General features: G+C 38.7%; 1 protein-coding gene across 1 annotated transcript in view; it reads left to right on the top strand.

Moving 5' to 3' along the window:
* AK5 (adenylate kinase 5) overlaps positions 1 to 13,033 on the top strand; it is a 148,420-nt gene that overhangs the window by 66,383 nt on the left and 69,004 nt on the right. The window contains exon 7 of the mRNA XM_084637817.1: positions 7,740 to 7,830. Within this exon, the coding sequence (XP_084493943.1) occupies positions 7,740 to 7,830 (91 nt within the window). The remainder of the gene's footprint in view (positions 1 to 7,739; positions 7,831 to 13,033) is intronic.

Raw genomic sequence — 13,033 nt, 5'->3', positions numbered from 1 at the left:
GGCTCTCTGGGCAGCATTATGCCTTGCTCTGACCTGAAGTCTGCTGTACTGAGACTCCTTTATGTTCTTCTTTTGTACACTACTTTTGAAAAAAATATTATCTCCCTGTTTCATGGGTGTCATCATAGATAAACTACTGCATTGAGACAGACCATCAGTGTCACATTGTAAATCAGCCTGTAGGGGGCAGTGAGAGTGGATGACTGTACCTTCATACAAAAGCATAAGCAATCATGCAATTTCCTTGATATGTTTGTTTTCTACTAGCTAACGAGGAAAGAATACTGGATCTCTACACTGTATTCTCATTCTCTTCCTATTTTAAGTCAGGATGCTGCCAAACTTCCATTTATTATTACTGGCCACCTAAACCCACTTATTTAGAAGCACAGACAATTTTTTGAAGTGGCATATAACTTTATGAAAGCACTTCTTTGGAATAGGATTCTCTGAGAACATATTTAAAAACGCTCATCGAGTGTCTGATGACTAGCAGCACAACTGCTTTTCCTAGAAAGATTACTTATGGCATGCAGACAGGACCTCAGAATATCATTCATCAATTTATCAAAAATCTAATATGCTGATATTTGATATATAATCCTGGACCACAATCAAATCAGCCAACAGAATACACAGTTTATGGCATAAACTTTGCCCCGGATACATTATAATGCCAGTTACTATTTATCCAGTACTACCAAAAAGAAAATAGTAAAGAGGATGTCTCTTATTAGCCTATTTCTCTCCTAACTATTGATGTCAACAACAAAGTCAAAATATCTGCAAACCAAATTGAAAAAAAGCTCTGCGGAGTTTAAATACCTGCTCTTATGTGATGCCAACAGATCCTGGTCGTCGTCCGGGACCAAACCAGGGACTTCTGGAGCTTAACACATGAGCCTCTCTCGACTGCATGAGCTAAAAGACACATCTCTGTTATCTAAGGGTGTAGCAGGCTCATCAGTCTCTAGCTGGTCTAGCTGCCACTAGAGGGGAACAGAGTGCCACACCAACCAAGCAGGCATGGGTTATACTTGCTCCTACCAAAGTCAATGGCATGAGTCCCTCTAAATGCAGTGAGAGCAGAATTGGGCAGTAACAGATAGATTATGCCACTACAAAGGTTGGCAGCATCAGCCCTTAAATGAAGACATTTCCTCAGCTAGTATTTCTGTGTTGAACTTTATACAACATTATATTATATATAACTTTGTTTGGAGAGTAAGCAGCAGCAGTGGAAATATGACATCATTGAATTCATTAACTAAACAGAGGAATCACAGAATAGGTACTATAAACGCTCCAAAGTTTCTTCAGTGACAGAGGGAGAAGCCATGCAAATGGAGCACTGTTCAGCACCTAAGCAGCTACTGCTTGCATTACAGCTCCAGATTATTTCATCACACCCCCCGCCTGTATTTTATTTTCAAAAGAACTTTTCCCGATAATATTGGTTTTTCCCATGTGCAGCATTAAGGATGCAGTTTAAACATGTTGGTTTAACTAATCCATTTGGTGCTGGATTAAAAAAAATCTGCACAAAAGATAATTCTGAGTCTCAGACAGTTTTGTCTTCATGTATCTCCTTAAGGGAGAGAATTAAGATTGACAGTCAACTCTGACATTTTTCTCCTCCTTCACCTTCTAAGGCCCCATATAGCTAGCTTCCTGTCCTCCCTATAATGAAGTCCATCTCTCACTCCCCTCAACTTTTGCTTATAGGACCCTATATCTCTTAGTCTAGGTTTCTGCTTTCTGGTGGAACACTCAGAAGAATGTATATGTGATACAGTGTCTAGGCTCAATGTGGCCAAGATAGGGATATCCTCTGAATTGCCTAGTTTTTCTGTTAGCATCCCAAACAACATGTTATATATTTAAATGTGATTAAAATATGTGCACAGAAACTTGTTTTCCAGAATGAGACACAAAAACATTGAAGCTGAAGGACACATTGCTGTTTCATCTTCTATGGTCTTTGTAGCTTTCTTTCACTTTTGAAATTAGTACTTTTATTTCTCCCTCTAATGTTGTCAAAGGAAAACCTGATCAGAAAGAGAGTATTCAATACGTTAACTTTTTGACTATGTCAGTAATTGAAAAGTCTACATAATCAGAATATATTCCACCACTTGCTACCATGCTTCCTGATTCCTACTCTGCAAATCTTATATGTGGTATTAATTATATGGCAGTGTTTCTCAGCTGAAAGATGATGAGAAAATTAGCCCAAGAGTAGGATGTCCTGCTTTTGAAAGCTTGTTATGATTGTTGGACCACACTAGTAGAAGATATGCAAGAACTGAAAACCACAACCAAAACCCCCACAAAAGCCAACTATGTATTTTAGAGACACAAGGTAGATGAGGTAATATCTTGGATTGGACCAACATCTGCTAGTGGAAGAGACACGCTTTAGAGCTACACAGAGCTCAAATCAAGACCTGACCCAAGGAAAATACTTATGAATTTGCAAATGATAAGCATTACTGAATTATAATGATTGCGATGTCTTAAACTATTCTGTTCAGAGGATGCATATTTTTGCTTAAAGTACAAATCCACGATAAGGGTTGCATAAATCAGATTTTGTCCTCAGCCACATCTGTGCAACCTAATTCAATGGGAATCAGACAGGTGTGGCTGGTTAAAATTTAGCATGCGGTTCTGCTGATAACAAACAAAAAGGAACTGCATCCATCTCTCTCTCAATTGTATTTTTTCCCCGGGGATAAAAGGAGCAAAAGGCAATTTAAAAGTATTTAGTTACAGTCTTTCATCCTGCAGTAAGTTCCAATTGGGCACACTGATGCACCCTTGTGGAGCCCCAGCAAAGTCAAAGGAGCATACAGGAGCATGTTCAGGCATACGGGTGCCATCCCACATTGCTTATTGCAGGGTCAGGGCCAAAATTAAGCAGATGTGATTCTGAACGCAGATCTCTTGAGTAAAAAGGTGCCATTTTTATACAGTAATTATTCAAAGTAGAACTTCACCTTAGTGCTCCACCTTTGGGCAAATTTATTGTTTATGGAATAAATATATGTTAAATAAAAACCTATGCTTTGACTGTGGATATTTTGCATCCACCAACGGAGGTTGGGAGGCAATTTAGCAGTACATGCAAGTAATCAACCCTTTTAGAGATCCTGTTTGGGCTCTGAAATTCTCTTTCTTAAGATGAGAACTGGATTGCGCACATAGTAGAGACTTTTGTTCTTGCAGTGATTAGCAATTCTATTTTCAATAGGTAGAAACATCCAACAGATTTAGAGATGAAATGTCAAAAATATTTAATCATAAGGGTTTTGATATTGTTTAAAACTGAGTAGGGCCAGTTGAGCACCCTTATTTTCTATTCAAGTACCTGGCAGTTATCAAAGAATTGCAATTTAAAAATGTGTAATAATTCACTGAAGTACAAAACTACATCTCTGTTCCTTTCAAAAATATTCTCCCCATCGAAGTTACCTTCCTTCCCACAGCTCAGGACATTACAAGTCCTATAACATAAGGGAGAAACTTAATTAAGTGCAAGTGTTCAAGTAATTGATTTTCTTTGGTTTGCAATAAGAGGATTTCACTCTACACTTAGATCTTCAGAGTGCAAAGACACATCTGGTCTTCCCAGAATGAGAGAATGCAGCTATGTTTTGAGTTCTGGAAAACCTTTAGAATGTTTCAAAAAGATCTAGCAATTTTCCACAGCAAACTGGATTACTCAAGGGATTGTTAATACTGGGATACAGAGCCTTTCATCCGTTCAAACATGACACGGCCCAAGTTGACAGCAATTAGACTGTCTGACAGCAATTCACCGATTTATATGCCATACGTTTATTTTTATTTATAAAATGTGCCCCCTACAATGTCTCGAGTAGCATGTACAAAATCTAACAAAATATACTGGTTTTTGCTATGAAACAACGTAAAAAGGATATCGCCCCAAAATATAAAAGTCCACCATTCTGCCTTAGAAAAAGGCCGGAGTGAACGGATTCATTTTAAAGGTCAATACACTCGACCACTGCTAGATTATTAAATTCCAAAGTCAAGGACTCTCCATGGACAGTGCATTGCCACCACTATACAGACTGTTAAATTTAAGGCTGAAGACCACACTTGCCTCAGTTGTTGTCATGGTATACAGAGAAGGAGGCAAGCTCTGAGATGGGATCCAAATACATGACTCTCTAAATCCAAATCAATTTGAATTGCACCCAAAGGTCAATAGGAAGTTAGTGCAACTCCTGAAGAACTGATGTGATATGTTCCCCATGAATGATTCTGTCTAAAAAGATGGACAGGCATATTATGTCCCAGAGGTAGCATCTGAAGTTAGGGTTAGAGTTAGGGTTAGGCTACTGCACTGCAGTAACCAATACAGAAGTCAAAGGTATGGTTTAGTGGGGTACAGTCCACTTGTGAAAGAAAGAATCATGACGGTAGTATTGTCTAGTGGGCTGAGGATGGAGCTAGGAGCCAAGAACTCACGTTTTAATTCTGACTTTGCCACTGGCTCACTGTGCAGTCTTGAACAAATCATTTAACTTCAGTGTGCCTCAGGTTTCCCGTCTGTAAAAAGGGGATAATAATTAAATTAGCTACTTTCACAGCGATGTTGTGAAGCTTAGGCTATGTCTACACTTGGAGTGTGATTTCCTGGCTTGAGTAAACATACTTCTGCTAGCTCTCATCGAGTGTGTCACAAATAGTGTAGCTGTAGTAACATGGTCAGCGATGAATGGCAGCATAGGACAGCCTCCCTGAGTTCAGAACTGCCTGGACCCAGTGGGTATGTACTTGGGACAGCTAGCCTGTCTCACCACTCACCCCTGTCCATGCCACCCCAGCTACACTTCTATTTTAAAAACTCTAGCTCACCATGGGAGCTAGTGTGAGTACATCTAGTTGAGCTAGGAATTACACCCTCAGCTCAAAGTGTAGATGCAGCCTTAGTTAGTGTTTGTAAAGCCCTATGAAAATATAATGCCCTATGTTAGTGATTAAAAATTATTAAAGGATCACAAACACCTAATCAGCCACAGAGGGAAAATTGTGCTCTTTGTCACCAACCCCATCTTGAATTCCAGGAGCAGCTGGGCTTAAGAGTATCCCCACACAGGGAACATTTTAGACAAACCTTCACGTCCAACCTTCCAGCACTAGGGCCTTGTCGCAACTAGGCTGTAAAAGATCATAGGTATAGATCATGTTAGCTTGCTTAATCTAACTAACACCTTCTAAAAGTCTAGGGTAGACAAGGAAGGAGTATTCTTTAACTCATGCTAAACAGGTGAAATTGAAACCTAAGGGAGTGGGGGATGCCTAAGGCTTCAATTTGACCATCGTACATGAGGAAGTGCAACTTCCTTGTCTTGACTAGAGTTTTAGTTAAATCTTTAAATCCTAGTCAAGACAGGATTAGAAGAAAGGTGAGCATCATTCTGTGAGGCCTTAGAGGGAGAAACTAAAAGGAACAGGGCAGTGGAATCCTAGGCATGCTGAAGACACCCAGGTGGCTATGAAGAGTTTGACTTCCTGCACTGGTTCTTCAAGTTTTAGCTGCCTCCCTCCAGCATGTCCTGTTTCTCTCTGCTCCCAGAATCTCATCTGTTAGATTTATTCTTTCTCCAGAATTTCATATTCTTTCCCCATTTTCAGGACTATTTCTCTGGGTTTCCAAGGCACAAATTCTATCTCTGTCTCTTGATTCCTATTATGATGAATGGCCCTCAGAGATTCTTCCTTTTGATTCCTTTTTGCCTCTAAATCCACTATTAGGTGCTGAAAGGAAATTCCACAAACAACAAATACAAAACAGTTTGTATAGTGCGAGTCCTATACAAGTTGTCATGAAGGACCATGAGGGCTAATAAACAGGGTGAAACTGATTTTTTAGAAGTAGGGGCTTGCTAAGGGCTTTAACAACTTTCTGAATAAATGCTTGAATATCACACTGTATTCTTAACCAATATACATGATAAGTATTGGAAGAACAACTACATTTCCACCAATGCCAACTTTCTGCAGCCCAGCTCCAACCAGCATTTAGATCAGGCTGTAAAACGGTTCGCACCTTTGCAGCAGCAGCCAGGCTTCTCTCACACAGAGTGTAATAAATTATTTCTAGCACAAGGTGTAGAAATAAGAAGATTAATTCTTTTTACCGAAACGTCCTATTGCTGTTTGCATCACTAATACTAAATCAATAGTTTCATAATCTCTCTAAGAAATCTCACGCTCCTGGATCCCCAAACACAACAAGACAAACAGACTTTGACTATAGAGCTGGATCATGCTGTTCAGCAGAGTTTCAGACTTGAGAGGACAAGCCCATGAAAGCTCATGAACTCAAATTCATCAGTGTATGGCTATTTGCCCCTTAGGCTCATTCTGCATCACAAGGCACATTAGTCTGGAGATGAAAAATTACCCCGAAATGTGGAAAATTGTGCCAGGAAGCCAGTTTATGATTAAAATTGCTCCAAGCCTGATAGTCAAGAAAGGAGCTCAAGATGTATATAAACACTCAGAACAAGATCAGTTCATCGTCTGTAACCTGGTTTTTATTTTAGTTTTGTATAAGGACAGCCAAAAGCTTGTTTGGTTTAACAGAAACTTAGAATGATTTGTGGTGGATTGGGGGTGGGAGATGGATTTAACCCTAAGTCTACACTGAGTGTTTAGTTTTCTCTTGGAAACATACCTGGCTTCAGTTGAGGAGAAAAGGCAGCTTAATTTACCCAAATGTACATTTTCCCTTTATTTCCATGTTCAATTAATATGAAGAACACTGAAGGTAATCAACTGGCAACATATTCAAATCAATAAAAGAAACACATGAATCATCTTCAAGCAGGCATTCATAGTTTATTAAGTAGGAACAATAAATAAAAAAATGATCTAGTTGAATGGTGCAGTGATAAATACCAGAAACAAGAAAAAACTGTAAAATGATGGATTGGGACAGAGAACTCATGATACAGACCAGAGACTAGGATGTAGGAAAACAGAAGTCAAACTTTGGTAGGATATTGTAAATGAGACAAAGGATTTTGTAAATGAGAGAAGGAAAAAAGTCAAACTCAAGAAGCTATTGCACAATTTTAAGGGGACTTCTACCCCCATGTGATTTTGTTAACTTATGTTACCCAGGATAGTACAGATATCAGATAGCAATACACAGAGGAAACTTTTTCTTCCTCCACTTATTACAGGTAAGTTTTCAAAAGTATTTCATTTTTCTAGTAACTCACTGAAGTTCTGAAAGAACAGCACACATATTAAAAAGATTAGTTTAAGCCACAATTCAGAAGTTGCTCAGCAATTTTGACTTTCAAATTAAATGTATTTTGTTACAGCTTCCCCCTAAAAATCAGGTGATAAGAACTATTCATGTGATCTGTAGTTTCACGGTCTCCACATAGATACTTTGGATGGCAGAAAAAGCATCAGATATAGTGCTATGTATTACTAATATTGTTTTCTGAGGTTTTATCTTGGAAATGTCAGTCTTTTAAAACAACTCAACTTCTTTTTAACTGCAGTCTATGAAATATGGGCAAATTGGCAATGGAATGAATCATATTTAAGGGCTTGATTCAAAGGAAGGAAATTGAAAGATTCCCATTGACTTTAATGGTTTAGGATTGGACTGCATATTATATAATAGCATTCATCTAAGTAATTCATTCTGTCCAGAAGTGTCTGACTGCCTTCTCCCTTTCCAACAGTTTGATGCAGACAGGGACGAAGAGGAAGTTTTCTATGACATAAGCATGGCAGTTGACAATAAGCTATTTCCTCCCAAAGAGGCAGTGGCAGGTGAGTTACTGTACAAGCAAAAGAAACTGTTTACTTTCAACATCCAATGTAGCAGTGATTTCTGTTTTTCATATCCATCAAATATTAACGAAAACACTGAAACAAACTCTTGACTACTTCCCCACCCCCTCGAAATTGCTAAAGCTGAGGTGATATCTTTTATTGGACCAACTTCTGTTGGTGAAAGAGATAAGCTTTCGTGCCACACAGAGCTCTTCTTCATGTCTGGGAAGGAAATCGTATGTTTCACTGTTTGAATGGGCAAATATTTGGAGAACTGACATAATTGGAATCAGCATGGCTTGGATATGAGATCTCTGTGGGGGACCATAGAAAGGCACAAATTGGGTGTGTCACCCACAGAACAGGTTGCATTCAGTGGCTCTACAGATCGCGTAGACCCACATAGCCAAAAACCCATTGCAAGAGGAGCAGCAGGCAGAATCTGCTACTCCTCCCAGTACCCACATTAGTTGTCAATGAGCTCCGCGACACATGTTGGAGGATTTTTCCCCCTCAGCCCTTCTGTGTTAGAGTGAATTTTCATGTGAACAGGAACCTTGTACCTGCCTTTGTCCTCCTTCAAAATAGGATTCAAAAATGAGGTAATCCCGTCTCCAGACTAAGAGCTATCACTTCATTAATTAGCCTTTTCTCCATATCAAACATGGGCATCAGACCAAAGAGGTTACAGTCAGTTGGGTACCTCTCTTTTTCAGACAGCGTGTGAGGATTAATAAAATAGCAGGCAATTAAAGGCTCTTTGCTTATTTCAATAATGTTTGTAAAGGTAATTAGCCCCAGTTCATTTTGTCTTTAAACTATTACCATAATTGCAGATGTAATTTGGTTCATAGTGGCTAACAAACAAGACATTATTTTCTGAACACATTCATGGCTTCACATCATCATATTTGATATGCCAAACCTTGAACTACTCTTACAAGATCCATGTGCAACCACCTATACAACAAATATTTGGAGAAAGAAAGCTATTCAGTGTGCTCCTAGATGATAATGATATTCTTTTTCATTGTGGATTCCTGAGATATATTGACTGTTGCCAAAAGCAACAACCTGTCATGAAATTCCACCACTAAAGGTTGCAATAAATTTTGTATTAGAAACATCTTACTGAGAGAAGAATGGAACTGTTATTCTAATACCAATCAGTTCTCTCTCTTTTTTTTAAATTATCTTTCCCTGGAAGATGACTTTCTAAGTTTCAGAGTAACAGCCGTGTTAGTCTGTATTCGCAAAAAGAAAAGGAGTACTTGTGGCACCTTAGAGACTAACCAATTTATTTGAGCATAAGCTTTCGTGAGCTACAGCTCACTTCATCGGATGCATACCGTGGAAACTGCAGCAGACTTCATATATACACAGAGAATATGAAACAATACCTCCTCCCACCCCACTGTCCTGCTGGTAATAGCTTATCTAAAGTGATCATCAGGTGGGCCATTTCCAGCACAAATCCAGGTTTTCTCACCCTCCACCCCCCACACAAATTCACTCTCCTGCTGGTGATAGCCCATCCAAAGTGACAACTCTTTACACAATGTGCATGACAATCAAGTTGGGCTATTTCCTGCACAAATCCAGGTTTTCTCACATCCCCCCACCCCCATACACACACAAACTCACTCTCCTGCTGGTAATAGCTCATCCAAACTGACCACTCTCCAAGTTTAAATCCAAGTTAAACCAGAACATCTGGGGGGGGGGGGGGTAGGAAAAAACAAGAGGACACAGACTTGTTTTTTCCTACCCCCCCCCCCAGATGTTCTGGTTTAACTTGGATTTAAACTTGGAGAGTGGTCAGTTTGGATGAGCTATTACCAGCAGGAGAGTGAGTTTGTGTGTGTATGGGGGTGGGGGGATGTGAGAAAACCTGGATTTGTGCAGGAAATAGCCCAACTTGATTGTCATGCACATTGTGTAAAGAGTTGTCACTTTGGATGGGCTATCACCAGCAGGAGAGTGAATTTGTGTGGGGGGGTGGAGGGTGAGAAAACCTGGATTTGTGCTGGAAATGGCCCACCTGATGATCACTTTAGATAAGCTATTACCAGCAGGACAGTGGGGTGGGAGGAGGTATTGTTTCATATTCTCTGTGTATATATGAAGTCTGCTGCAGTTTCCACGGTATGCATACGATGAAGTGAGCTGTAGCTCACGAAAGCTTATGCTCAAATAAATTGGTTAGTCTCTAAGGTGCCACAAGTACTCCTTTTCTTTTGACTTTCTAAGTATTTCTCTGACTTGAAATGCTGAAATGTAAGACTTATTAACTGAGTTAGACCATTCTTCAAAGAATTTCATAAACTAAAAGGACAATTTGTATTAAACCTAATTTTTTTAACCATGTAGACAAACCTAGGTTTCACAGAATTTTTTAAAAATTATTTTTATGACAATGTCAAATGTAAAAAGCGCAAATACAGTTGTTCTTAAAAAGATATATTGTGTGAGGATATTTGAGCCAGTTTATGGACTGCAAATAAAAATAATATTTAAGTTTGTGTGGGAATATATTAATACATTTCTGAAATACAAATGGTCCAAACAGCTGCTTAATTAACTTGCATCAATGTGATTCTGCTACCTTTTAATGGCAAATTAACAGCAGTTAAATTTAGACAGATCAGCATAATTTGACTCAATGATATAAATGAATATAATAAATTAACACTGGGGTACATTTCTGTGCAAGGATCCAGACATCTGTTATACGTAACCGCCCATGAGTTATACCTCGATAATAGTTTTTCACTAACAGTTCTGTGCAAGTCAGCTTCATTACAACAAAAGATGGGTCAAAATTTGAGCCAAATCTTTACTAAGAATGAACTCTCAATTTACAAGATAGCATAAATGCTGCCCTATGTGTTGAAGATGCAAAGTTTAGCACAAAAGCAAATAGAATTGTCTGAAATACTTTCTTCCTTCAATAACTTCTTCCTCTTTGTGGAGCTGATTATTTAGCTAAGGGAGCTCCAATAAAGAAGTAAACTGAAATCTTTAAAAAACTGTAATAAAACCCTTTCCATTTTTCCCCTTTGAAAAACACAGTACACAAGAAAATTAACTGATTTCTCCCCAACCCCCATAAACACGTACATGTCAAAACTGAAGGTATTTCAGATTATAAATGCACCTTTTCAGATCAGGTCTTAGTTTTTGCATTCTGTGACCCCATTCCAGCATAGCATTTAAGCATTTGTGTAACTTTAAGCACATGAGTAGCCCATTGAAGTCAATAGAATTATTCAGTTACCTATGGATAGCTTTGATGTAAACTGTCATGTGCTTAATGTTACGCAAGCATTTAAATGCTGTAATGGAATGGGACAATGGAATGCAAAATGATCCACACCACCTAAGGATGTACCCCTTTGTGTTAACCATGTGCTAAAGTGCTTTGAGGCCTATATCTGTGTACAAGTTTAACGTTAGAAAGAAAGATGCAAAAAATAACAACATGAATTAAACCTTGTTTATGATTGCAGGGTATTACCAGACCACTGCTATATATAGACTAGCCATGAACATGCACTGACATTTTAAAGAAAACATTTGACAACTCTTTCTTCATCCACTTATTTGCCTGGTCCTGAGTTCAGAATTCTTTGTTTCCCCATTCATACTGATGACAGCAACACCAGTTTAGCATAAGCCTCCTGAAACTTGGTACAGAAAGTTTTAAGCAAAGTTGGGTTGAGACTTAGAACATCCACCCTCCCCCTGACTTCCCCCACATCTTTCAAGGTCTTCTGGTGTGTCAGTGGCAATTCCCACCCCCATCCTCATCACTTCCATTATTATTATACAGGTTGAACAACTGGCCCTCTCCCACTCCCATCCTCCTGAGTGAATGGCCAAGCCTGCTCTCTTCCCCTACCATCCCTGTAGTAGCAGGTTTTAGTGTGGGTCCAGCAAGTTAGGTGTGCTCCCCCTTACAGTACAGTTAGACTGGCAAACTACCTACCTCATTCTCCATTGGTACTGCAGCAATGGTATCCAAAAGCTCCACCAGGCCCCTACTGCTTTTCCTTATTCTCACAATAGCCTGTTACTACAGTGTACTGCAGGGCATCTCTTTTAGGTTTATTTCATTTCACTCACCAAAAGTACAGCTCTCTGTAGAATATTCAGAGAGTGACAGATGGTTTTCCTTTCGCTAAGTTCTCAGTGAAAACAAGAAAGAAAAAAAACCTCTCAATTTATCCTACCCTTTCTTGAACCTTGCAAAAGAGTTGGGGCTTCTGCAGTGAAAACAAGCCTCACAGTTCAAGTTAAAACTGCCATAGACAATTCACCATGTTAAAAGATACAGAACTATTATGGCTTTTCTAGTTTAAAATATATTATGCGTGACCGTTAACTTTCAGCCCAATCTTTACATTAAAAGTTTGTGGTAGTCTATTTCCCTAAAAAGTACTTAGCTTCTAAATCCAATATTTAATGTTAATGTTCCTAGTTAGGGAGGAGATACACTGCTCACAGTAGATAAGGAATATTAGTGATAGTTAATCAAATATTTTACAAAAGTGCCTTTAAAAATAATTGGCAGTTCAAGGTAGATCATTCTCAATCAAGATTCAGGTTTAGTTGAATTATATACATTATCTACCTTGGTGTAATATTAAGATTGAGACTTCAGTTGCATAAAATACAAGAAACTTAATTAAGCTTCTCATAGTAACCTTAATTCTGTCCTCTTGCACCTATCTATAAAAACAGGTATTTTCATTAGAAGCTCACAGAACACCTATGCCAAGGTACAGAATGCAGCACAGGTGCATCTCTGGTTATAAAGATGGGGAAAATGTAATCCCTTTCTACTACATTAATATAACAAATTGTTAAAGTGTACAAGAACATTTTTTTTAAAACCCCACACAAACAGATGGTGGGCCAATCCATCCCTGGTGTAAATTCCATGAAGCCAACAAGCTACATCAAGGATGAATTTGGCCAATTATAATATGGATAGCAAATTAAACAGCATTGACGTAATCTCCTTTTACAAAGCTTTATGGTTTTATTCATCATGCTATCCAGTTCTGCTCCTCATGTTCTCTCTCTTATTGTTCATCTCACCACCTACAGAGATTATTACTATGTAAATGTTAAAAACAAACAAAAATAGCTGATGCTTAAATGGGTTGGGAACTATGAAACAGTAAAGCCTTTGGGG

This window comes from Lepidochelys olivacea (genome assembly GCF_965140295.1).
Source record: "Lepidochelys olivacea isolate rLepOli2 genome assembly, chromosome: 8".
NCBI lineage: Eukaryota > Metazoa > Chordata > Testudines > Cheloniidae > Lepidochelys > Lepidochelys olivacea.
This window is presented reverse-complemented; position numbering and strand designations above follow the sequence as displayed.